Source organism: Barbus barbus (assembly GCF_936440315.1).
Source record: "Barbus barbus genome assembly, chromosome: 31".
Lineage (NCBI taxonomy): Eukaryota > Metazoa > Chordata > Actinopteri > Cypriniformes > Cyprinidae > Barbus > Barbus barbus.
The window spans coordinates 9,261,811-9,288,799 of NC_136759.1; the positions used below are offsets into that span (position 1 = coordinate 9,261,811).

At 37.1% G+C, this 26,989-nt stretch overlaps 1 protein-coding gene across 1 annotated transcript; it reads right to left on the reverse strand.

Annotated features, from left to right (window-relative positions):
- Nucleotides 1-4,930: 4,930 nt before the first annotated feature.
- Nucleotides 4,931-7,646, reverse strand: LOC306851275 (NXPE family member 3-like; the record flags this gene model as incomplete). The annotated part of the gene is made up of 7 exons (XM_079387435.1): nt 4,931-5,125; nt 5,221-5,558; nt 5,656-5,859; nt 6,390-6,466; nt 6,557-6,972; nt 7,076-7,480; nt 7,638-7,646. 7 exons carry the CDS (start codon nt 7,644-7,646, stop codon nt 4,931-4,933), a joined length of 1,644 nt encoding a protein of 547 aa, XP_079243561.1.
- Nucleotides 7,647-26,989: the final 19,343 nt, after the last annotated feature.

A 26,989-nucleotide genomic window follows, 5' to 3' on the forward strand; every position in this document is an offset into this window, starting at 1 on the left:
GTTGCAAACATGGAGCAAAAAGGTCATATTCAGTAGTATGTCTACAGTAAAGATAAAATGCCTTAAAATGCAGAGCAATAAATTATAAAGCTGTCTTAATCATAAAAACCACAATTTAGCTTTAAGAATACAGAAATACATTTAAAAATATATTTAAAACGTTTTAAACATTTTAAGCCATCAATGGTTTTTTGTAGTTTTTTGTTTGTTTATTTGTTGTTTTTCCTAGCTTCTGTATGTCATTTTCATGATAAAAATGCCCCCCCCCCCCCCACCCCCCCCCCCCCCCCCCCCCCCCCCCCCCCCCCCCACCCAAATTCAAATTGTTGCTATATAAGAAATAGTTTTCTCTAATGTATGGATGTTATTTTTCAATTATTGAACAATTATAATACATTTAATATGTATTATACATTTGTCCCTCAAATTATTGTCCACTACCTTCAAATGAAAGATGGCAAAATACAATTACAACTAAAACATAAAGCTGACATCACTTCCTTGTAAGGAAAACTACTTGGTAAATTTGAGTGAGATCCTCTGTTATTTCACTAATTGTATATTTTTTATTAATTTTAGCATTCCAGTCTGATGTGGTCAATATCAGTATGTCCACCTCAAAATGTCAAAAGACGACTTAACAGAATGGACAGTGATAGTAGTAAGTGTTAGTAAGTGAAAGTATTTTATGTTTAGGTTAAAAAAGTTGTGTATTCAAGCTTAGCTTAAGCAATGTTTTGCATATTCTATCAAAACACATCTGAACCAGTTGATCGAGTTGACCAGTTTTTTTTTCAGGCTCACTTAAAAAAATCACAGGCTGTGCAGGTGAGCTGATGCAGCATGGAAATAAACTTTGCAGAACAGTGGTAGAAGACCTTGGACTAAGGGTTTGTTTTACATGACAGTGATTGTACTAAAAACTGAAAAGTTTTTCCTACATTCAAATCTCCATATACTGTATTTCAGCCTTCTGAATTTCAGTTGCTGCTTTCAACTTTTAAATATAAATCAATTAGTTACAAGTTCATTTAAACTCAAATTACATTAAACCTTTTTTAAACAAATAAAGAAAACATAAAAAGTTGAAATTTCTCAACTTATGGTTGAGATAATGGTATCATTTTCAAAAACGTGCACTTTGAAACCAGTTTTCAAAAGTTCCCAGTTTCAGGCCCCCAAATACCTCTATGGGTCTGAGAGCAATTTGAACCAAGGGGAACAAAGACAGAACTTTTGATTAATAACCATGTATTATGTATTTGTAGGTTGTATGGTCTTCTATGAGTCATGAAAGGAAGAAACATCCTCTACCAAGCTTTCTGTCTCACCACTATGCAGAACTCTCTAACTCAACAGGATATTCTTTGGAGCTTGAGAGTTGCTCAAATTAATGTATAGTTGTTGTTTTTCAGACACCCTGATCACTCTCTGCCTTCTTTGGAGTAAGTTCATAATTTATGTCCATACCTTTTATGTTACAACCTTAGTTTGTTAAAACAAAAACTAAAATGTATTATGTTATATGTTTGTTTAATATTGGTTATAGCTTTTTTGTTTAGTTTTTTTTTAACATAAATACTCATACAGATTTTAAAATAATTTAAATTATTTTAATATTTGTTATATTTCTGACAAATCTAGGAAGCAGGAAAAATCTGAACAAACATCTAAGAACATGTACGTGACCAGCAAAAGTGCTACACGTAAGCTTGTTGAGTTACCTCAAAAGATAAATTGCTCTAGTATTAAATGAACTGCTTTAAGTTACTTTTAATGGTCTACAATTACTTTTGTATGTAAATGGATGTAAATTACGGTTATTTTTCTCTTTCAGCAATTACACACGTCTGTATGCACCAATAGTAATCGAAAGTGATTCAGAAGAGTCAGACCAGAACACACAATATGTTGAAGAGGAATGCTTGTAATTTATTAATTACTCTCAATGTCATGTTTCTAAATTTATTCACTTAATTTGCTTAATCAAAACCTCTTTATGTTTTACAGCTCCGATGCGTTCACTGCTGCAGACGTTGTGTCAGAGCTCTCACAGAAGATCATAAGGATGTCTTGCAGCAGATTCAACATAAATCAGGCTAATGTTTGGGATGGAGCAGTTTGCGGTTTTAAACGTGCATCATATGATCCATTTCATGACATGCTTGTCAAATTCACAGATGATGAAGGCACAACTGAAGATGCAGTGGACACAGGTGATCCAAAACGCGAGTTTCTGACCCTCCTAATGGACTGTTTAAGAGCACGGATAATCTTTGATGGTTCAGAAAATAGGAGATTTCTCACCTTTAATAATGCAGGTAAATTATTTACTTAATTCTAGATTTTAGCTGCACTATTCATTATTGTCTTCTTTTTTCACTAATGTACGTGTAGAAAAACAATAATTTTCCTACAGCTGACAGAGAAGATGAATACTTCCTTGCTGGGCGGATGATCGCAGTTTCTATTGTTCACGGTGGTCCAGGTCCTCGCTTTCTCTCAGATATGCTGTACGATCACCTCACTGGTAGGGTTGACATTAATGGAACAGTTGAGGATATAACAGATGCAGTGGCGTAGCCATCATTTCAAAAGTGGGGGGGGGGGGGGGGGGGCGGAATGTCTAGTGTTATACCGGTTCTTTTTTTTAAGTTAACCCTTGTCTAATTGACAGGTTTTATTTTTAATCATACCTTTTTGCTTAATATGCTTTATGATTATATTGTTAGAGAGAAAAAAGAAAAAGAAAGAAAGAAATACAACAGCTTGTCACTGGGACAGTACCATTAAAAGGACATCTTTGTACCTTATTTACCCCAAAAAGTTTCATAGTTGTACATTACGGTACATATAGGTACTCTATATGTGCACCTTTTTGAGTATAAGTTATAAAGATGTCCTTATAAGGGTACTATTGTTTACATATTTCAAATTGTATTTTGTGTGTATTGTATGTAGAGTACATGGCACACAGTAATGGATACTTGCACATTCACATACTTCTTTATTCTGTTCTGTTCTATTATACATTAGTCTGATTAGTCTATGTTAAAAGAAATATCTTATCATAGACAATGCTGTAAATAATCTTTACCTCTGAAGCATCACTGAAACTTTCTGCCTCATTCACTCTCAACTCTGAATTCACTTCTGCCTCTGTCTACAGCAAATAAAGTAGTGTTTGAAACATGTACAAACAGGGAATAGTGACATACAGAAGAAAATAACTAATTAAGTACACTGCTGGACAATAACCAGTCATTTGTATCCTAAATTATTTTTTAACACTTTAGAATGGGGAACACATATTCACTATTAACTATGACTTTTGCCTCAATAAACTCTTCATTTACTGTTTATTAATAGCTTGTAAGGTAGTCGTTGTTGTTGTTAAATTTAAGATTATGGGATGCAGAATATGGTCATGAAGAATACAGAATTAATATGTGCTTAAGTGCTAATAAACAACCAATATGCAAGCTAATAATTACCTACTGTATTTAAAAATGATAGCTGAGTTGTTCATCATACTAATGTTATTTTTTATTTTTCTATATTTGACTAATTATGTGTTTTCTATGATTGGTCCATATATAATCCTACAAACGATTGTGTGTTAATAGATTTTATACAATATAAAAACAGCCAGGTGTTAAAAGCCACTCTATCAGTTCTTCTCAGCTGTGAAGTTTGTATTTCTTGCGTGTCGTCCTGATTCTGCCCTAACAAACCTAGGCTGACTGTTTCTTGTTCATTCTTGACAACACATAAAAACGTAAAATTAGTGTAATAATGACAGAGCACCCCTAAATGAAGATCGATCCTGTATCAGATCAGTGCTTGCATACTTGATTGAAATACATCATGTAGATTTGAGTTAAACATGTCACAATGCTGCAAACGCTGTAAAATCTCAGTTCAACATTATCTTTATTCTTATTTGAAGGGATCTGATAACATGTATACGTGTTCAAATAAAAGACGTCACAAAAGAGTTACGGAAAAATACACTGAAAATAAGTACATGTTTGTCCAGGCAGCTTTTTATTTCTCCATATAATGAACATCAAAACTTGCTAATTATTCAACAAGAGCAATAGGCAGAGTCACACAACATTGTGCAACACTATTCGGATCCCACATGACAACTTACGCTGCTTGACTTCTTCGTAAAAAAGGAGTGAAGAGTTTCTTGCCGCTTTGAACTCATCTCGACCTCTAATGAATGATGGATACAGCGCGGGACCGCGGTCGCGAGCCTGGGCATGTCGTGACGTCACAAACTGAGTGACTGATTTCCATGGAAAGGTAAATGTCATGTATATCTTGTCTCTGAATTTTAAATCATTCTGCATTTATATACATTGCTCCATTAAAACCTCAACATGTCGAGAACACAACTGTCCAATGAAAAAGTGCGGGCGACGAATTAACTTTTTATAAAAAGTGGGGGGGACGCGTCCCTTGAATGACAGAACCTAGTGATGCCATGTAGACAGAGAAGAGAATTGGTCCAAGAACTGAACCCTGAGGCACCCCAGAAGTTAGATATTGTGACTTGGATACCTTGCCTCTCCATTAGACTGTTATTATTATTATAATTATTTTGTATATTTATTTATTAACCGTTAACCGTTGCTATAGTTTTGAACTGCATTCAAAAGATTTTGACTGAATTAACCACTTCTAGCTGGCCATGGCATTGCTTTTATTTTTTTTATGTGATTTAATTTTGAGCTAATTCAGTTTAAATACTTAAGTACTTATGCAGGGAAAGCTAATCAAATTATGGTCCACTTTATTTGTGTTTGTGATAACCTAAATTGGTAAATCAACTATGACCATTATTATAATTTAATAATAATTATAATAGTATAATTGAATAATTATAGTAACCTGAATGTTCACTTGTCAAGATCAATTAAATTCATTCAGGACAAATAAAAGAGAGTAAAATGTCAATCTCATTTTTGATGATTACAGGGCCTGGATGAATGTTCTCTTTGTTGTAGTGGCAGGCTGTCATTTGCCACACATCCAGAATATAAACACCAACATCCTGAAAAGCCCATCGCAGAATTTTGTCCAACTGTAGAGAATACCAGTCACTGCCAAAAATATCCTATTATAAAGACAGAGAAACCCAACATCAACTCTAAATTTGCCATCACAGTGTGGCCTCTTTGTATTTGAACACATGGTACTGTATAAGCTTACCTTATAGCCAGTGTTTACAGTCTTGATTATAACGGTAGTGTCAGGCGCCCGCTGTAACAATGCTAGAACAGCTTTGCGGATTCTCAACACTCTATGGGTGAAGAAATCCAGGGGGTACGTGGTGAAATGGGGCCCCAGATTGAATATAATGACTGTGTGGGGTCCTCCAGCCAGGTCATCAATCTCATTACTGATGTAGTGCAGATTAGCAACTGCTGATTTTCGACTGCGCAGAGGAACGCCGTGAGCCCTCCAGTGTAAGTCAATGTTGTTATTCACATCCACTGCTAGGAGCGGCCCTGACTGATATTGGACATACAGGTTCATCTGCTTCAGGGCTGAAAAACAGTCAGTGACACCAATAAATATGACCCGACAATTACTGCATACATTATATATAATATATGATTAACCAATAAGCAGCTCCTTTCTTACTTGGTACTGCTTTCACAAAGAAATCAAACCACTGTCTCATAGTAGAGTCTCCCATCATGTAGATGTGTTTGTCTTTCAGGCACTCTGTTGTCGTTTGGGTTGTAAAATGGTGGGTGCTACAGATAAAAGACATCCACACATCATTCAGGTAAAAGCCGGCTGGAACTGGAGTGTGTAAACCTGGACGACATTTCTCTTTTACATCTGGAAGATGAGTAAATATAAAAGATGAGCAAACTGAAGGTTCAGTCCCACTTTATATTAGGTGGCCTTAACTACTATGTACTTACATTTAAATTAATAATTTGATACAATGCATTTATTGTTCATAATGTTTTTACATTGTACTTATATTTTTACAAATACCTATATGTAGTTACATCTGTAATTAATTTCTGTAATTACATTCATAATTACACTGTTGATCAATCCCTTACACCTTAAACCTAACCATACCACCAAACCTGTCCCTAACCTTACCATTACCTCAATAGCAGCAAAAGTGTTTTTCAATACAATATGACCACAATAAGTACATTGTACTTATTTTTTGACGTAAGTACACAGTAGATAAGGACACCTAATATAAAGTGTGGCCGAAGGTTCTTTAAGAAAGTTTTGAGTTTGCCTAAACTGTATTTTTATTTTGAAATGAATTACTCTTTTTGTGCAAAACATTTCCCTGCATCTCTGTACTGTACTATTCTTCTAGGTTAATATATTAACCAACATACCAATAGTTTTATTTCCATGGAAACGAAAAATTTTGATGATGCTCTTATCTCCATTGATAACTTTGTTACTTTGTTTCCTGCCAAAGAGAAAATGTTTGTCTGTCATACTGCCTTCCAGCAATGCATTGAATAAATCAAGTATAAAGTCAAAAATCTTTTAATCTCACATAAGCATCTTCTCTTTATTAGTCAGACGGTTTGTATAACCGCCCATAGAGTGGTACACAAGGGCACTGCATGGCAGTGATTTGGGTCTCTGGCAGCGCCATGTTTCTCCGCAACGGGGATCGTTGTATTCACAGCAACAGTCTCCAGTTCCCATATGCTGTAGTCCATTCTTGTCCCACTTCACATTACACATCACTGTTTCACTCAACCTGGTCATGTTTGGTCCTGGTCCCTCATAAAATCCATTAAAGTACACTCTGTCAGAGTCAGCATTTCTGTGACGCTTCAGGACCTGCACAGCTTCACTAGAGTGAATTAGACGCACAGCCACCTGAGCCTCACCGACCCACGGCAGGAGGAAACGCACAGAGTAGGAGCCATTGAGCAGGTCCACCACCTCCCCAAACACACTGGCCTGTGACAGAGGAACATTCTCAGTACAACTCTCTCTGACCCAGGTGCAGAGTTTAAATACAACAATTAGTAGTCCTATTAAAACTATTTGTACAATCACTGACCTTAGTTTTAGACCAGAACAGCTTAGCTTGAAAAAAGTCGCCTCCATAACGCTTAGATTTATTATCAAAATCCTTTGCATGCACTGTAACAAAAAGCTCCTCTCCAATTTGGTAGCTTTTTTTCAGGTTCTCTATGATGAATGTGGTGTGAGCTGGACTAGTACTCATGGTCACTTTTGTGATTGATCTGTCAGGCTCTGCCCAGTAAACTGCCTGCTGTAACCTGGAGTAGGCATCTAAACTGGCTCCAAATTCAGAGTAATATGAGCTTACAGGTGACTGTTCTGAACTGAATCCTGAAGGAGAAGTGGAGTTCGGAGAGTTAGAGAGTTCTGCAGAGTGCTGAGACAGAAAGCTTGGTAGAGGATTTTTCTTCCTTTCATAACCCATAGAGGACCATACAACCTACAAATACATAATCAATGGTTATTAATGAAAAGTTCTGTCTTTGTTCCCCTTGGTTCAAATTGCTCTCAGACCCATAGAGGTATTTGGATGCCTGAAACTGCAAACTTTTGAAAACATGTTTCAAAGTGCAAGTTTTTGAAAATGATACCATTACCATCGCCATTATCGATACCATTAATGACGTGATGTGCAAACAACCTATACTACATAACAATTATTTGCTACACATAGCCTACAATTGCTACAAGTTATTCATTTGTAATTATTTTAACAGAGCCTACTTTTATATTATAATAAAAAAAACGTTTTATTTTAAAAGGGATAAGGGATTTTTTTTTTTCACATTCAATCAGTGTTACGCTATAGCTTTCACCCTTCAATACTGTTCCAATTCGGTCACTCGTACATTGCTATGGGAAATACATATTCCTCGAATACTACTGAAGCCTTATTGAATCACGCCAGTGAAACTGGCCAATGGCGTTCAAGCGCGAAAGATATAAGGCAGTGCTTGTACGTCATCCATTCAGAATCTTTTTCTTCAGCCAACCTTTTACGAGAAGCAAGAAGCCTATCAACAAGACTACTTACCGTGATCTACACGCTGCAGCGGACACGCCTTCTCTTCCCCTGCTGTGTTCCGGTGAGCTTCGGAATCAAGGATGACTCGCGATTGCCTCTCCTGCGCAGAGCCAATCGAACTCTCTGATGGCTACGAATTGTGCGTCTTCTGCCTGGGTTACCTTAGGGACTCGGACTGCCCCCACTGCGGGGATATGAGTCTCCGGACTCTCAGGCTCCGTGTGGCCATCGTCCAAGGCGTTGAACTCGCCCAACCTACTCTGCCGCACTCTTCCTCTGCAGCCTCTTTCGAGCCAAGGAGGAAGTGCCGCGAGTTTCTGATGCGGATCTGTAAGGTTCAGGTGACGAGCCCACGCCGGCTCAGTGCCCACGCACTCCTCACCCCCCTTCTGCAGGTCCCCTTCCAGTGCGCTTCATGACCGCTGATCTCCGCCCCTCCCCCAACACTCAAGATGTGGTGTCTTTCGGTGCCATGGTGGGCGCTGACGAGGAGGATGATGCCATTTCGATTTCTGCTAGAGAGGAACTCCATCACAGTGATGTCGAGCTCCTAAGCGTCCTGTCCAAAGCAGTGGATGAGCTCGGTTTGGAGTGGGCGCCTCCCGCCGAGCCGGCCAGAAGCCTTCTGGATGAGTGGTACCTCCAGTCGGATCGTGGCCGAAAAGACACCCCACGGAGACCCGGCCCCTTTTTCCCCGAGGTGCACGACGAAATAAAAAAGTCGTGGAACGCCGCTCACCAGTCGGGTGCATAATCCGGGATCCTCCCTCCTGTCTTCTGTGGACGGAGCTGACCAAGTGGGGTATGTCAAACTCCCCCCACCCCCGGGGAAGAAGCCGTCACTGCCCATCTGATGGCCGAAGCGCCATCAGGTATCGAAGGGTGAGAGACCCCGCCCTGACGGGAATGGCGGACTACTGGCACCGGAATCGAAGCTGCGTTCCTGATGCTGTCTCTCGGAGGAGGAAAGCTTCACCCAGCGCCGAAGACGAGCCACTGAAGAAGTCCGCTCGCTCCGCTGTGTGTGCTCATGCCCCCATGCCTGTTGCTGGTGGTGAGAACAATTGTCATGTTTGTGTTTTGACTGTTCCACTATGCAGTGCAATAAAGTCGAAAAACATACAAAACTCGAGAGGGCTTCTACGGTCGTTATTTTCTGGTGCCAAAGAAAGACGGCGGACTCCGCCCAATCTTGGACCTGAGACCGCTGAATCGCGCACTTTCAAATCGCTCATTCAAAATGATTACGCTGAGACAAATCCTCTCACATATCAGAACGGGAGATTGGTTTATCTCCGTGGATTTAAAGGATGCTTATTTTCACATTCAAGTAGCCCCCCACCACAGGCGCTTCCTGAGATTTGCATTCGAGGGGATTGCGTATCAATTCACGGTCCTCCCCTTCGGCTTATGTCTGGCCCCTCGTACATTTACGAAATGCATGGACGCTGCTCTCTCTCCTCTGAAGCAGAGCAGAATGCGCATATCAGCTTAGCCCAATCAGAGAGCGCGTTGCTCAGCGACAAACTTAGACTCCTCGCTCATATTCAGAGCTTAGGGCTGACTGTAAATATGGAAAAGAGCATGCTGGTACCGAGCCAGAACCTCTCCTTTTTAGGAGTAGAGCTGAACTCAATCAATATGCGAGCATGTCTGTCGGAGGAGCGCTCTCAAAAACTGATCAGCTCTCTCGAAGTCTTCAAACTAGGGCACTCTTCCCCGCTAAAATGCTTTCAGAGGACGCTCGGCCAGATGGCTGCTGCCTCGACAGTGTGCAATCTAGGGCTCCTACATATGTGACCGCTTCAGCTCTGGCTAAAGAGCCGGGTGCCACAGAACGCATGGCGCACGGGCAAGTGACGTGCGACTGTTTGCATACGCTGACACCTTGGCGCAATATGACTCTATATCGCTGTTCGTATTGGCCAAGTGGTCAGGAGAAAGAATGTTACGACAGATGCACCGAGCACGGGCTGGGAAGCCGTATGCGATGGTAGACCAGCCTTCGGGACATGGTCAAAACGGAGAAGTCATGGCACATAATCTGTCTGGAGCTCCGTTCTATACATCTAGCACTCAAGTGCTTTCTCCCAGACATTCTTCAACGTCACGTATTGCGTATTGTGGGGCGAAGACCCAATCAACTGCCCAATACCAATAATTCTTGCCTTCCTCCAAGAGTGATTTGATAGTGGTCGTATGCCATCCACATTGAAAGTGTATGTGGATGGCATACACTTATAGTGAAAACAGTGTATAGCAGCCTTTCACACGCACGTCGAAAATCGCCCTATCGGCAGAAATTACCTGATCATACGTTTTTTGAAAGGAGCAAAAAGGCTGAACCCTCCTCAAGGTTATGTGCCTAAAGTGCTTTCGACTCCATTTAATGCACAGGTCATAACACTATTTGCTTTCCACCCCAAAACACCGACCGGGACGGAGCCGCTTAATACACTCCTGCTGTGCCCTGTACGTGTGGTGCGCACTTATATCAAGCACTCTAGACAGTTCAGACTCTCGGAGCAGCTATTTGTATGCTTTGGTGGACGCACAAAAGGACTGCCTGCGTCCAAGCAAAGGCTGTCACACTGGATCGTCGACGCAATTGCTTTGGCTTACAGCTCTAAGGGCACGGAATGTCCAATAGGGGTTCGGGCCCACTCAACCCGCGGACTCGTGTCATCCTGGGCCTGGGCAAATGGCATGTCTATTGAGGACATTTGTATGTCGGCAGGCTGATCGTCACCCAGCACTTTCGGGAGGTTTTATAACCTAGATGTGTCATCGCTTGCCTAGCATATGCTGTCAGTGCGAGCAGCACACGTGCCTACTCAGCCTCAGCTATGATCTGAGATGTGTATCAGTGGTTTCAACTAGGTCGTATACACCCTGTATTGAAGAGCCACCAATGCTGTCCCTAACAGTTTATCACAATAGTTCACCACGTCTTTTAGAACTTGATCACCATCATACTCTGCTTATTGAGCACCGCTATGGCCGTGCATCATAACACATGATTTCATTGAAATTAAACAATTTCAACTAATCTGTTTCACCGGTTAACTCCGCCCCTTGTGTGATGCGACATCTTCTAGTTGCCGCGCATCCCCTGACTTTTACATGGTTTCGACTAGGTGGGACATTCAAAACGCTTAACGTGGCTTAACGTAGGCTACTTAAACATCGACCAGGGAAGCCCACATTTCTGTCAAACCTTACTTGTAATAAACACTAACTACTGTCAAAAGAACGAGCTGTTATTCCACAGATAAAGTGAATAATTTCATGTTAAGCGCTTTCTCCCCCATAGAAGTCCATTATAAGGAAACAGTTTAACGTGGTTTAACAACGACCGGGGAAAACCAAACTTCTGTCAAATTTTACTTATGATAAATACTTTCTGCTGTCAAAAGAACAAGCTCTCATTCAGCGTATAAAGTGAATAACATCACGTTAAGCGTTTAATAGAATGTCTCTACAATGTGATTGTTATTTAATAAATATTTATTTAATAAATATTTTTTTATATAATTTGGCAGGCCAGATGTATTAGGCTAAATTAAAGTTATAAGCTATGTTCTATATAATTAGATTAGCCTATGTTAACAAAATGACTTAAAGTGTTCATAAATAACTTACAGTGTTGTTCCCGATGTTCAAGCTCCGGTTTATTTTTTGAAGGCGTACTTTTGAAGACACCTATTTGTAAAAGTAATATTCCAAGAGTCTTTTCATTAAATGCTTCTTATGAACTCTTTGTGTCTGTCCGAGTTTAAGAAGCCTCGGCTTATGAATATTAATTAGTTACATGACTCCTCTGATTTGCTGAAAGAAGGGAATGGTTCATCATCCTGTAATGATCAGGAAGCTTATAGGCGGCGGCCTTAAACCGTTTCCCATTCATTTTCATTGGTAGTGCTAAACCACTACGGATGCAATATGCTTTCGGCCGCTAGCGCTCTCGTGGCGCTCTTCCGTGTTTCGGCACCGATAGTTACATTACATTTACATTTATTCATTTAGCCTGACGCTTTTATCCAACGCGACTTACAATTGCTATACAGGTCCTTCTCAAAAAATTAGCATATTGTGATAAAGTTCATTATTTTCTGTAATGTACTGATAAACATTAGACTTTCATATATTTTAGATTCATTACAACACAACTGAAGTAGTTCAAGCCTTTTATTGTTTTAATATTGATGATTTTGGCATACAGCTCATGAAAACCCAAAATTCCTATCTCAAAAAATTAGCATATCATGAAAAGGTTCTCTAAACGAGCTATTAACCTAATCATCAGAATCAACTAATTAACTCTAAACACCTGCAAAAGATTCCTGAGGCTTTTAAAAACTCCCAGCCTGGTTCATTACTCAAAACCGCAATCATGGGTAAGACTGCCGACCTGACTGCTGTCCAGAAGGCCATCATTGACACCCTCAAGCAAGAGGGTAAGACACAGAAAGAAATTTCTGAACGAATAGGCTGTTCCCAGAGTGCTGTATCAAGGCACCTCAGTGGGAAGTCTGTGGGAAGGAAAAAGTGTGGCAGAAAACGCAGCACAACGAGAAGAGGTGACCGGACCCTGAGGAAGATTGTGGAGAAGGACCGATTCCAGACCTTGGGGGACCTGCGGAAGCAGTGGACTGAGTCTGGAGTAGAAACATCCAGAGCCACCGTGTACAGGCGTGTGCAGGAAATGGGCTACAGGTGACGCATTCCCCAGGTCAAGCCACTTTTGAACCAGAAACAGCGGCAGAAGCGCCTGACCTGGGCTACAGAGAAGCAGCACTGGACTGTTGCTCAGTGGTCCAAAGTATTTTTTTCGGATGAAAGCAAATTTTGCATGTCATTCGGAAATCAAGGTGCCAGAGTCTGGAGGAAGACTGGGGAGAGGGAAATGCCGAAATGCCTGAAGTCCAGTGTCAAGTACCCACAGTCAGTGATGCTGGTGTTGGTCCACTGTGTTTTATCAAGGGCAGGGTCAATGCAGCTAGCTATCAGGAGATTTTGGAGCACTTCATGCTTCCATCTGCTGAAAAGCTTTATGGAGATGAAGATTTCATTTTTCAGCACGACCTGGCACCTGCTCACAGTGCCAACACCACTGGTAAATGGTTTACTGACCATGGTATTACTGTGCTCAATTGGCCTGCCAACTCTCCTGACCTGAACCCCGTAGAGAATCTGTGGGATATTGTGAAGAGAAAGTTGAGAGACGCAAGACCCAACACTCTGGATGAGCTTAAGACCGCTATCGAAGCATCCTGGGCCTCCATAACACCTCAGCAGTGCCACAGGCTGATTGCCTCCATGCCACGCCGCATTGAAGCAGTCATTTCTGCAAAAGGATTCCCGACCAAGTATTGAGTGCATAACTGAACATAATTATTTGAAGGTTGACTTTTTTTGTATTAAAAACACTTTTCTTTTATTGGTCGGATGAAATATGCTAATTTTTTGAGATAGGAATTTTGGGTTTTCATGAGCTGTATGCCAAAATCATCAATATTAAAACAATAAAAGGCTTGAACTACTTCAGTTGTGTTGTAATGAATCTAAAATATATGAAAGTCTAATGTTTATCAGTACATTACAGAAAATAATGAACTTTATCACAATATGCTTAATTTTTGAGAAGGACCTGCATATGCTCAGGGACACATTGGTGTCTCACAGTGGATTCGAACCCAGGTCGCTCACACCAAAGGCATGTGTCTTATTCACTGCGCCATCACCACTTCACTAGCTTTCACGTGACGTCGCACCCTTACAGGAACACCCACCTGGAGGGAAAAACTTACCTTTGCTCCACTGACCGCCAGTTATTTTTACACATTGAATCAAGTAATTATGTAGTAAAACTCAGATATTAAAAGGCGAAATTCAGTAACCACCTTATTGATGATGTATATTTTGTACAGGCAAGACGATGAAGCCAGCTTCGTTCATGAAACGGAAGCAAAATCTTGTTCCATTGTATTTTAAATTTAGTTGTAGGACCATGTAATACATTTTCTGAATAAGTGAGTGTCATTTACCTCAAACGTTGCCTTATATTTTTTTTGGTGAGCCAACTGGTCTAGCAGGCTAGCTCGCATTCCCTCAAATGATCCTACAAGGTGTGACAGGTTGTCATGGTTGAACTACTCTATGCCCTGCAGGGCCTTTTCTTTTTGAACATTAATATTTCTCTAATTCATCTCATCTCTAAAAATGCCTTTGACAACATGTGGTTTGATACCTTGCAGCAGACATTTTGTAAATCTTGTTATGCTCACTAAATTAAGTAGTTTAATATTTTTTTTATATATATATAATTTCCTAACAATAAATAGGTAATACCAGTGACGTCAGCTAAAAGCTTCATATGAAATCATGAGAGAAATTAGAAAATTTCTCATAACTGAAAAGAAACAGTGTACATAACATGGGCCTTTTTCATGGATGTTTAGAAAATATTAAGGAGGAAGTCAAGTGATGTCATCAGTGTGATTTTTTTTTATTTCAAAATAAATGAGTTTTGTTAAAAGGTAACACCAGTGACACAACTCAAGGGGACCACTGTTTTCATTATATATTTTATAATATTTATTCAGTATTTTGTTTTATTATACCATTTATATCATATATGTGATAGTTATGAATACATTATTGTATTTTAAATGGTAGAAAATCAAGTTTTTGACTTCAAAATAAAGCACTTTCCCGCTGTACATGGCTGTGGAGACAAGCAGTTTTGTGGTGCTTGGAATTTTTTATAATTAATTAAAAAACAAATATTGCTACATTGATGACTCAAGAAGGAGTAATTGTTCGAATAACATATTGTTTCATTTTAAATTGTAACCCTAATGTGTTTTTCAAGTGAAATATTTCTGTAAAGGCTAGGGACAGAAAAATTGACATTTCCATAGAATGACCCAAAACGTTAAATATTATGTCCAATCATTTACTGTATTATACCATGAATAAAACAGCTTGTCACTTAACGCTACCTCAGAAATGACAACAATATAATTTATGTTAACGAGTTGTCCACTTCAAACTTTAGAACGTTGTATTGCTGTTTAATTAAATAGGCTACGTTTGAGGAATGAAAGTTTGGATGCCACAGACGTTTTCGCGGATTAGGTGGTGGAATCTTCACAAAGAATACAGTATAATTTAATGAACTGATTCACATAAATACAGATCTGTCACACCACATTAAAGAGCTTGAAAAACACATTATTGTAAAACACATAAGCTTGTGTTTCGCTATAAAACAGATTTTGAAAGCTGAGAGATTTATTTTATATTAAAAGCAGGCCACCAAAAGCACAAAGCTTATTGCTATTGGGTGGCTGGCGCACTACAAATAACGAATGCAATGGAAGACATGAAATATTATGTGCAAGCATACTGTCCCTGCCCTTATGGTTTGATTTCTGCCAATAATCCCAAATATACTTATAGAAAAAACGGTTAAATGAGAGAGCCCGAATGTCGACTGGGTGTGTGAGCTGGTGTTAAGATAAAAAAAATTGTTCCTGTTCAGTCAGTTAATAAATATCAAGTTCTTGATATTAAGCTGTTTTTGCGAGTGCTTAAAATTGACACTTCCTCATCCCAGTAAGATAATGTGGCCGTTCGGATGTAACAATATTCAAATCAATTCCAGTGACCTGGCAACTTCTGCCAGTGCTCCCAATCCAGGCCATTTGCATGCGCAATATAAGATACTCTCAAAATATTGTAACTTTAATTTCTATGATTTAAATTATTAATATTCACGTAATATTTCGACTTTATTCTCGTAGTATTTCAACTTTATTCTCGTAATATTTTGACTTTATTCTCGTAGTATTTAAACTTTAATCTTGAAATATACGACTTTAATCTCGCAGCCTAATCTTAGATTTATTTATTTATTTTTTACTTACGTGGCACTAAAACGCCGTCGTAGTTTTCAACCAACAGTTGGGTTAAATGTTTAACCCAACCTTCTGGGCAATAACCCAACTGCTGGGTCAAAACAACCCAATCGCTGGGTTTGTTCATATCAGACATGGGTTGTATTTAACCCAGCATTTTTTAGGTTGTAGGCTATAGCCTATATACGATTGTTTTAAGTTATTCATTTGCAGGCTAGTCATTTTAACATACTTTTATATTGAAATAAAAATACGTTTCGAAAATATATTCCAGAAGAAACTAAAACAATCTGTAGAATAGGCCTACTATATGCGTATCGAGATTTTAAAAAGCAATTTGTGAAGGATCTCAGACAAACAAGCATGTTTCTGACATCTTTGTGCGACTAGAATAAATGCTGTATACAGACAACACTGAGAAGTTCAGAATGAGCTACAGTACAACAATAATAACAGTAACTTACATGTGCTTAATAGACGACATTAATATAGGCTGTATCATGGAAAACACAATTGTAATTTAAACAATTTTACATGCGCAGTAGGCTATATACTGTACCTATGAGATTTAGTTTGATTTATTGATTGCATTATTAATTGTTCATTTCTGCCCTGTAAAGAGAACAAAAAAAAACACACACACAAAAAAAATATATGCCATATTAAAATATGCAGCTGTGAAAAATACATCTTTAAATGAATTTACCAGAAAACACATGATTACCGATAGACATAATCCATGCCTTCCTTTTCGACCACCTCTTATCAAGAGAGTTCAATTTTGTTGGCCGGCATGGAAAGCGAGAGTTTCGGGGGCTCAAACTGCTTGAGGTTGTATAAAGTATCTTATGTTTACTTGCTGCTGGATTATTTATAACATTCATGTGCAAACAGAGATTATTAATAATAAAATAATAAAATAATTAATAATAAATAATAAAATTCAAACTTTATTAAAGACGAATACACTCTTAAAAAATGCTGGGTTAAATACAATCCAGTGATTGGGTTGTTTAGACCCAGCGGTTGTGTTACTGCTCAGAACCCAGCATGTGTTCTGTCCAATATTTACCCAGCATTTTTTAGAGTGTACACAAATGCAAGTGAAGTGATACTAAAATAAGAATAAATGAAGACATCAGATGCAAAAATGTCTGAAATTTTCTTCTAAAAACATTTTCATCAGGCTCTTATGTTTGTTCAGTTATTTCACTGTAATGGCAATGAAAAGGACCTATATTTGCCTGATAAAAATTATAATTGTTTAAAAGAATTTCAGATGGACAGATTTTGACATTTGTGATTAAATGAGGCATTTAATTTTTGTGTGAACTATGCCTTTAAATGTTGCCCTGTTCCCTTGTTTACACAGAAATCATTTGTTTATGATAGAATATTATATCCAATACCATTATTGTATTTCCTGAAAAAAAAAAAAAAAATGTAGATGACTGCTTATTTATTGCAAGGGCTTAAATATGAATTTTCTTTAGTAACTGGCGTGTAAATAGTAGTTAGGTGGCAGATATTTATAGGCTACTTCAATACTGTAGTACATTATAAAACAGTATGCAATAACATATTGAGTGTAAACCTACCACTCAAATTAGAAAACATTATATAAGCTAACCGCTGTGAATCGGGCTAAAGTAAGGTGATAGTTTTGAACTGGCTGTTTATGTACTTGCTTAAATATTGATTTCGGATCATTTTTAACCCAAAAAATTTAAAGACTGCAGTTTAATTTAAACGGGTAATAAAACACTGTATTATTAAATAGGCGTTTTATTTCCACTTTTCAAATATTTACTTTTTTTTGTGAACAATTTTTTAAAAATTGTATTTAAAAGGCAAACTGTACATGAAAAGAAAGAAACAAACAAAAACATGAATACAAAAACAACAATGGACTGCATGAAAAGAGCAAACAATTGAAGCAGAAACAACAGAGTTATCAGTTAGGATCAGGGAGAATTACTTTTCATAAAGGGATGTACAGGCAATTCTGTCAGCATTATCATCATTTCTGTCTAAAATGGAAATATTTCAATTTCTTCAAACAGTTATCAAAACACCTTTAGTTTTATTGTCAGTCGCAGCAAAAGAGACCACCTCATAATATTCATTATTGCATCTATGAACATCATCCATTCACAAATGAGCTTTCTGGATCAAAGCAATGTCAACCTTTTTTCGTTGCAGTAGTTGTAAAAAAAAAAAAAAAAAATTGTACGTTTATAGGGGCAATTTAAACCATTGACATTGCAACTTATTATATTAATTTCAGTCATTGCTATCAAACAAATAAGTGAACTACACTCAAAAAAATGATTCTTTAAACTTACTTAATTTAATTATGGACAGTGGTTCCACACAAGCAAATTTCTTTTTATTAACATTAATGGAATTTTTTGAATTATGTAAACTCCTTGTGTTGGGACAACACAACTGAATGGGGAAGAATCTATGTGAAACAGTAATGTCGAACTAAATCAATGGAATTGCTTCCCTGTAACTTAAATCGGTTAAGTTAAGTGAACATGCAGTAGTTTATTTAAAACTGTCCAAATAGGTTACATTCAACAAACACAAGGAGATTTGTTTCAAAGAACTCATTTAAATTATGGACAGTGGTTCCATCCAATTAGTTCTTGTTACTTTAACTCAGTAGTATCTATTTAAAGTTACTCCTTTCAAAGCAGCATTTGTTTGTGTGTGATTGTCTTGTAGAGTCATAAAAAGACAAGATATGTAACAAATTATCAAACTGTATTTGTTCAACAGTTGCAATAAACAGTTTTTAACAGCCTGCTCTGTGCAAATGTATTAACATCAGCAAAAATTACTTTTACACATTGTTCAAAAAAGTCAAAAGACTGCTGCAAATTCAGTGTAAATTAAAACTCTATAAAACTCAGTAAAAGAAATACAACTTTTTTTTTTTTTTACAAATTTACACAATACAATAATAAAAAATCCTCCATGCAAACCAAAATGTCCAGATGGCAATGTGTCAAACGATGTTTAACAATTATGAAATTACATTACTGCTAAAATGTACTAGACATCTTTCACAGAAAATAACAGATGCACCGAGCACCAAATACGCAGCTTGCAACTAAGTTCAACAATTTTGAACATTGAAAAATACAACAAGTGTAACCTGCAATAGAAAATCAAAATATTGCCCTTTTTTTAACATTCTGGCATTCCAGGACAGTCCTTACTCAAACACATCAGAGAAGAGCTTGGTCTTCAGTGTTTGGACTTTATTGGACATCTTGTTGCCATCTAGCTCCAGAATTATTTTTTGAAGGACTTCGAATGTGTACCTTATAGGAGGGTAGCTCAGGTTCAGTCCATAAATCAGTCCCAGCAACATGGCTGCTGCATATGGGACACTGGTAAGGTCCTGAAGAACCTTTTGACCCTCTATTACCACTCCAAGATCTGCTGGGCTGTCTTCCATGTCTGCACCTTCATGTCTTATGACATAAATTCCCATCACAGTCTTCTGGATCGCCGCCTCAGTGCTGTCAACGTCTGTATCCTAGAGGGGATATTTAAATAAAATAAAGTACTTTTAAACATTAAGCATCCTTGAAAATACAGCAACATTTTAAAAAGCACATACTCACCATATACTCCCAAACCAGACTGCTAGGGTCTTCGTTCAGGTATGCACAGAGAGATTTGATTATCCATGCTCTCCTCACTTCAATGTCATCAGTCTAAAGATGCAAATCACATTCATCTATTATTACTTTGCCTGATTATTTCCTTAAAGGGAAAGTTCACTTTAAAATTAAAATTCGGTCATCATATACTCGCCCTCATGTTGTTTCAAACCTGTATGAATTTCTTTCTTCTGGTGAACACAAAGGAAGATATTTTGAAGAATGTCGGTAACCAAACAGTTTCTGGTCCCATTGACTTCCATAGTAGAAAACATTTTTTATATGGAAGTCAATGGGACCAAATAACTGTTTGGTTACCGACATTCTTCAAAATATCTTCCTTTGTGTTCAGCAGAAGAAAGAAATTCATACAAGTTTGAAACAACATGAGGGTGAGTATATATGACAGTTTTCATTTTAAAGTGAACTATCCCTTTAAGGGTAATACAGGCAAGCAGTCAAGATGTACTTCTATGTATCAACTCATCTTAGTTAAGGGAATAACATAGTTTAATATGAAAAAACGTTGGAGTATTCCTTTAAGAATTTTCTCATCTAAACTGGTTATATCTATTAAGCCTATAGTAGTGAATGTTTTATGACCATAGGATCATCTCTCAGTCTCTCTTTTGTTTTTAGTTACGAGAAAGAACCATATTCATCCGCACAGTCATGCAGAGCCAAAGCACAAGCAAAACGATGTTCTTCCAAAAAATTCATGCACTATTGTTTTTTTAAACGCTAGAGAGCCAAAAGTTATTCACGTTTATATAGGGGTTAGTTCTGTTAAATAATTGATTAATCTGAAATTTATAGCTAGATGTTTACAATCATAGGCTGCACAATGCGGTGCCATTATCAATTAAAATTCAATGATTTTAGTTTGAGTGATGAACAGCATCATGGGCTGCGTTTAAGTACATTTTTTATGCCCTTCCCTCACTAACTTCCCTCCATCTTGTTCACGAGGATGCATGAAGGCCCTAAACCAGTGGTTTTTAATCATTGTCTTGAGGACCCCCCGCTCTGCACATTTTGTATGTTTCCTTTACCTGACACATCCAGTTCAGTTCTTGGAGCTGATGATCTAAATCAGGTGTGTTAAATGAAGGAGCAGGGGGTCCCCAGGACCAGGATTAAGAACCACTGTCCTAAAGGGTCAGTCACTACACTTTACGTCCCATTGACTTCTATTCACATACGTCGTGGCGTGACCTTTTGGCTGAATTAAAAGAACTATATTTTTGCAGTTAAGTCACGTAGATTGTATATTTTCTACATTTTACGTTTATACTGCTTTTTGCTATTGCGGCTGTATATCTTCGGCGAAAGCGCAAACGTCAGTCTGGGTTCACAAAACCATTCAGGCTCGGATAGTTCAATAAATCAAACTAAATCTCATAGGTACAGTATATAGCCTACTGCGCATGTAAAATTGTTTAAATTACAATTATGTTTTCCATGATACAGCCTATATTAATGTCGTCTATTAAGCACATGTAAGTTACTGTTATTATTGTTGTACTGTAGCTCATTCTGAACTTCTCAGTGTTGTCTGTCTACAGCATTTATTCTAGTCGCACAAAGATGTCAGAAAAATGCTTGTTTGTCTGAGATCCTTCACAAATTGCTTTTTAAAATCTCGATACGCATATAGTAGGCCTATTCTACAGATTGTTTTAGTTTCTTCTGGAATATATTTTCGAAACGTATTTTTATTTCAATATAAAAGTATGTTAAAATGACTAGCCTGCAAATGAATAACTTAAAACAATCGTATATAGGCTATAGCCTACAACCTAAAAAATGCTGGGTTAAATACAACCCATGTCTGATATGAACAAACCCAGCGATTGGGTTGTTTTGACCCAGCAGTTGGGTTATTGCCCAGAAGGTTGGGTTAAACATTTAACCCAACTGTTGGTTGAAAACTACGACGGCGTTTTAGTGCCACGTAAGTAAAAAATAAATAAATCTAAGATTAGGCTGCGAGATTAAAGTCGTACACTGTAAAAAAATTTAAGCCAGTACAACAAAAAAAATCTTAGTACCAATTTCCTTCTGCTTTTTTTTGTTCACTCAACTTTTGTAAATAACAGTTATACTGACTAAAATTAATTTGTCAGTCATACAAAAAATATTTAATTGGGTCAACTTAAGATTGTTAGTTTTGTGGAGAGGTGCAATTATTTTTTACCAAACCTTTTTAAGTTGCGCCAATTCAACATTTTTGTAGAACTCAATGTCTGAAGTTGAGTGAACAAAAAAATCCTATTGGAAATTGGTACTAAGTAATAATATGTTACGACTGGAAACTACAATAACATTGCCCAAGTCAAAAACTGAAAACAGTGAGTCAATGTTAACAAAACATTTATTTTTGTTGGAGGCAAAAGTTGGTTGGTAAGTGTAATTTGCAACACTGCAAATTGAAATACTGCAATACAGTAAAACAGTTTTACAAAACACTGCCAATGCACATGAGAAACAAACTTTATAAATACTTATCAAATTTAAAAGAGCATCCATCTACAAAGTAATGGCGCACCTAAACATGAAACATTTAAATATCAATTGAATTAAAATATATCAAGTAAACGAATAAGCATTTGGCTTTTTACATAATTCAACCCAGTACAAGTCTTAAAAATTCAAAATATTTAAGCCAAAGCGATCAACAATGAAAATTGAAATACTGCAATACTGCAAGTAAAACTCAACACTGCTGTTAAAACAGTATTACAAAGCACTAACACTATGTTATATGTATATGAAATCTTGATAAACAGTAGCAAATGTAAACATAAGCATTTTACTTTTAGAGAATTCAAGGCTAACTTTTAAACAACACTAAAAGCATCTTAAACTGCCTATACAGTAAGTAGCTTATTCTTCAGGGACTAAACTCTGTTGGTGCACTTTTCACCCAATCCCACAAAGATGTTCTGCACTGCCTCAAATGTGTATTTTAGTCCTTTTGAATACTCAATGTTCAGTGCATAGAGAAGTCCCAAAGAGTACCATGAAAGCAGTAGGAAAGTCAGGTAGGTCCTGCATGACCACAGTTTCCTCCAGAATGATGCCGAAGTTTAGACATGTCTTTGTTGTCTGTGAGATATCGTCCTCCATGACTTCAAGGATGCAGTTTCACTCCTCTTGTGTAGGTCTCCTCCAAATCACTGTCCTAAGAATTATATAAATTTAATGAAAAATTGTTGTGCATATGTACAAATATAAAAAAATAAATCAAAGCTCAAATTCTAGCAAAAAAAAAAACATGGCACTGTGACAAGCAGGACAAGGATAAGAACCATGGGAAAAAACGCACCCTGGCTCGTGACTCACAAAAGAGGCCCGGATCACTAAAAGGATCAGCGACAACAATGCAAGACGAGTGAAGACCAGGCCTGGACTATTTTTTGGTATGTTTTATTTATGTGTGTGTTGCTGTCGTCCGTGAGGCGCTGCTGTTTCAATTTTATATGAACAAAGTTTCGTTTAAACGATCGCTGGTTTCTGACTTCTCCTTCCCTGATCCTTTAACTGTGTTGGAGCTGAACCCCAGGCAGGAGGAGGCAGGAACCCGGCAAATGTTCACAACTTTAATCAACATAATCAAAACATAATGTAAATAGTCCAAGCCTTTATCCTTCACTGTCGTCGCTCCTCCTTTTATCAATCCAAAGCTCTTCTGTGAGACAATCGAAACCGGTGCTGCACGCAGGTGAATTGCCTTATCAATCACGCCACCGGCCTTGCACCATTCTCACGGCTCTCAGCCTCGTACTGCTTGCCACAGGCACAGTACGTGTTAACCTGATGTAAATACTTGATGAAAACAAGCCACATGGAAACTGTCAGCACCTTTATTAAATATAACCACACATTTCATAAAATAACAGTGATCAATGAAAATATGACATGACCAGTCTTTGATATTGCATCGTGCTCCCTGAGGTACAAGGGGAGACCCCGTAAAGCTGTAGCGTGTCTGTGTGATAGGATGTCTGTTGTCTAGAGGGAGATAAATCATTTTAATTATGATTTACTTCTGCATGAATCCTTAAAGATCGTTTAAAGAGACTTAAAGGGATACTCCACTTTAAAATGAAAATTCTGTCATTATACTCACCCTCATGTTTCAAATCTGTATGAATTTCTTTCTTCTGCTGAACAGAAAGGAAGATATTTAAAAGAATGTCAGTAACTAGACAGTTTTTGGTACCATTGACTTCCATAGTAGGAAAAAAAATATACTATGGAAGTCAATGGTACCAAAAACTGTCTGGTTTGAAAGACTTCAGTTCAATTTTGCCTTCATTTCCTGTGTGTGTGTGTGTGTGTGTGTGTGTGTGTGTGTGTGTGTGTGTGTGTGTGTGTGTGTGTGTGTGTGTGTGTGTGTGATGAAACTAGTATTTATCAGAATTACAATAGCACGTTAAGGCAGCATAATTTCTTGAGTTCACAATATACTGCTGTGCACAATATACTATACAATATATTATAATTTATACAGTGGGCATGATTTAATTTATTAATACTATTATTCACTAATACTTTATTACCAGACTCAATAAAAAAATTATATATATATATATATATATATATATATATATATATATATATATAACTATTATTAACACTATTACATTTGGCACAATGAAGTTATTAAAAAAAATAACCAAACAACCAGTTTTCTTCAATGTCCCATAAACAAATGGTATTAGTATTTGCTGGGAGGGCAGTTCCTAACTTAACTTAATAAGTTGGCCAAATTTGTTTTGGATGAACTTGCAAAACCTTGTTCACAAAACTAAACGTTTTAAGTTTATGGAAAGAAACTTGGTTTAGGTTGAATAAATGTATTAAACATAGTTTTACTGACTTTTTCATAGAAATTTGCTGAGCCAACAAAAAAAAAAAACAGTAATTTGAACCTTTTTCGAGTTTTACAGTGTATATTTCAAGATTAAAGTTTAAATACTACGAGAATAAAGTCAAAATATTACGAGAATAAAGTTGAAATACTACGAGAATAAAGTTGAAATACTACGAGAATATTAATAATTTAAATCATAGAAATTAAAGTTACAATATTTTGAGAGTATCTTATATTGCGCATGCAAATGGCCTGGATTGGGAGCACTGGCAGAAATTGCCAGGTCACTGGAATTGATTTGAATATTGTTACATCCAAACGGCCACATTATCTTACTGGGATGAGGAAGTGTCAATTTTAAGGACTCGCAAAAACAGCTTAATATCAAGAACTTGATATTTATTAACTGACTGAACAGGAACAATTTTTTTATCTTAACACCAGCTCACACACCCAGTCGACATTCGGGCTCTCTCATTTAACCGTTTTTTTTTTTAATATACTATAAGTATATTTGGGATTATTGGCAGAAATCAAACCATAAGGGCAGGGACAGTATGCTTGCACATAATATTTCATGTCTTCCATTGCATTCGTTATTTGTAGTGCGCCAGCCACCCAATAGCAATAAGCTTTGTGCTTTTGGTGGCCTGCTTTTAATATAAAATAAATCTCTCAGCTTTCAAAATCAGTTTTATAGCGAAACACAAGCTTATGTGTTTTACAATAATGTGTTTTTCAAGCTCTTTAATGTGGTGTGACAGATCTGTATTTATGTGAATCAGTTCATTAAATTATACTGTATTCTTTGTGAAGATTCCACCACCTAATCCGCGAAAACGTCTGTGGCATCCAAACTTTCATTCCTCAAACGTAGCCTATTTAATTAAACAGCAATACAACGTTCTAAAGTTTGAAGTGGACAACTCGTTAACATAAATTATATTGTTGTCATTTCTGAGGTAGCGTTAAGTGACAAGCTGTTTTATTCATGGTATAATACAGTAAATGATTGGACATAATATTTAACGTTTTGGGTCATTCTATGGAAATGTCAATTTTTCTGTCACTAGCCTTTACAGAAATATTTCACTTGAAAAACACATTAGGGTTACAATTTCTTTAAATTTTAAAATTAAACAATATGTTATTCGAACAATTACTCCTTCTTGAGTCATCAATTTAGCAATATTTGTTTTTTAATTAATTATAAAAAATTCCAAGCACCACAAAACTGCTTGTCTCCACAGCCATGTACAGCGGGAAAGTGCTTTATTTTGAAGTCACAAACTTGATTTTCTACCATTTAAAATACAATAATGTATTCATAACTATCACATATATGATATAAATGGTATAATAAAACAAAATGCTGAATAAATATTATAAAATATATAATGAAAACAATGGTCCCCTTGAGTTGTGTCACTGGTGTTACCTTTTAACAAAACTCATTTATTTTGAAATAAAAAAAAAATCACACTGATGACATCACTTGACTTCCTCCTTAATATTTTCTAAACATCCATGAAAAAGGCCCATGTTATGTACACTGTTTCTTTTCAGTTATGAGAAATTTTCTAATTTCTCTCATGATTTCATATGAAGCTTTTAGCTGACGTCACTGGTATTACCTATTTATTATTAGGAAATTATATATATAAAAAAAAAAACAACAACTATAATATAAATAGATTAAACTACTTAATTTAGTGAGCATAACAAGATTTACAAAATGTCTGCTGCAAGGTATCAAACCACATGTTGTCAAAGGCATTTTTAGAGATGAGATGAATTAGAGAAATATTAATGTTCAAAATGAAAAGGCCCTGCAGGGCATAGAGTAGTTCAACCATGACAACCTGTCACACCTTGTAGGATCATTTGAGGGAATGCGAGCTAGCCTGCTAGACCAGTTGGCTCACCAAAAAAAATATAAGGCAACGTTTGAGGTAAATGACACTCACTTATTCAGAAAATGTCTTACATGGTCCTACAACTAAATTTAAAATACAATGGAACAAGATTTTGCTTCCGTTTCATGAACGAAGCTGGCTTCATCGTCTTGCCTGTACAAAATATACATCATCAATAAGGTGGTTACTGAATTTCGCCTTTTAATATCTGAGTTTTACTACACAATTACTTGATTCAATGTGTAAAAATAACTGGCGGTCAGTGGAGCAAAGGTAAGTTTTGCCGTCCAGGTGGATGTTCCTATAAGGGTGCGACGTCACGTGAAAACTATCGGTGCCGAAACACGGAAGAGCGCCACGAGAGCGCTAGCGGCCGAAAGAATATTGCATCCGTAGTGGTTTAGCACTACCATTGAAAATGAATGGGAAACGGTTTAAGGCCGCCGCCTATAAGCTTCCTGATCATTACAGGATGATGAACCATTCCCTTCTTTCAGCAAATCAGAGGAGTCATGTAACTAATTAATATT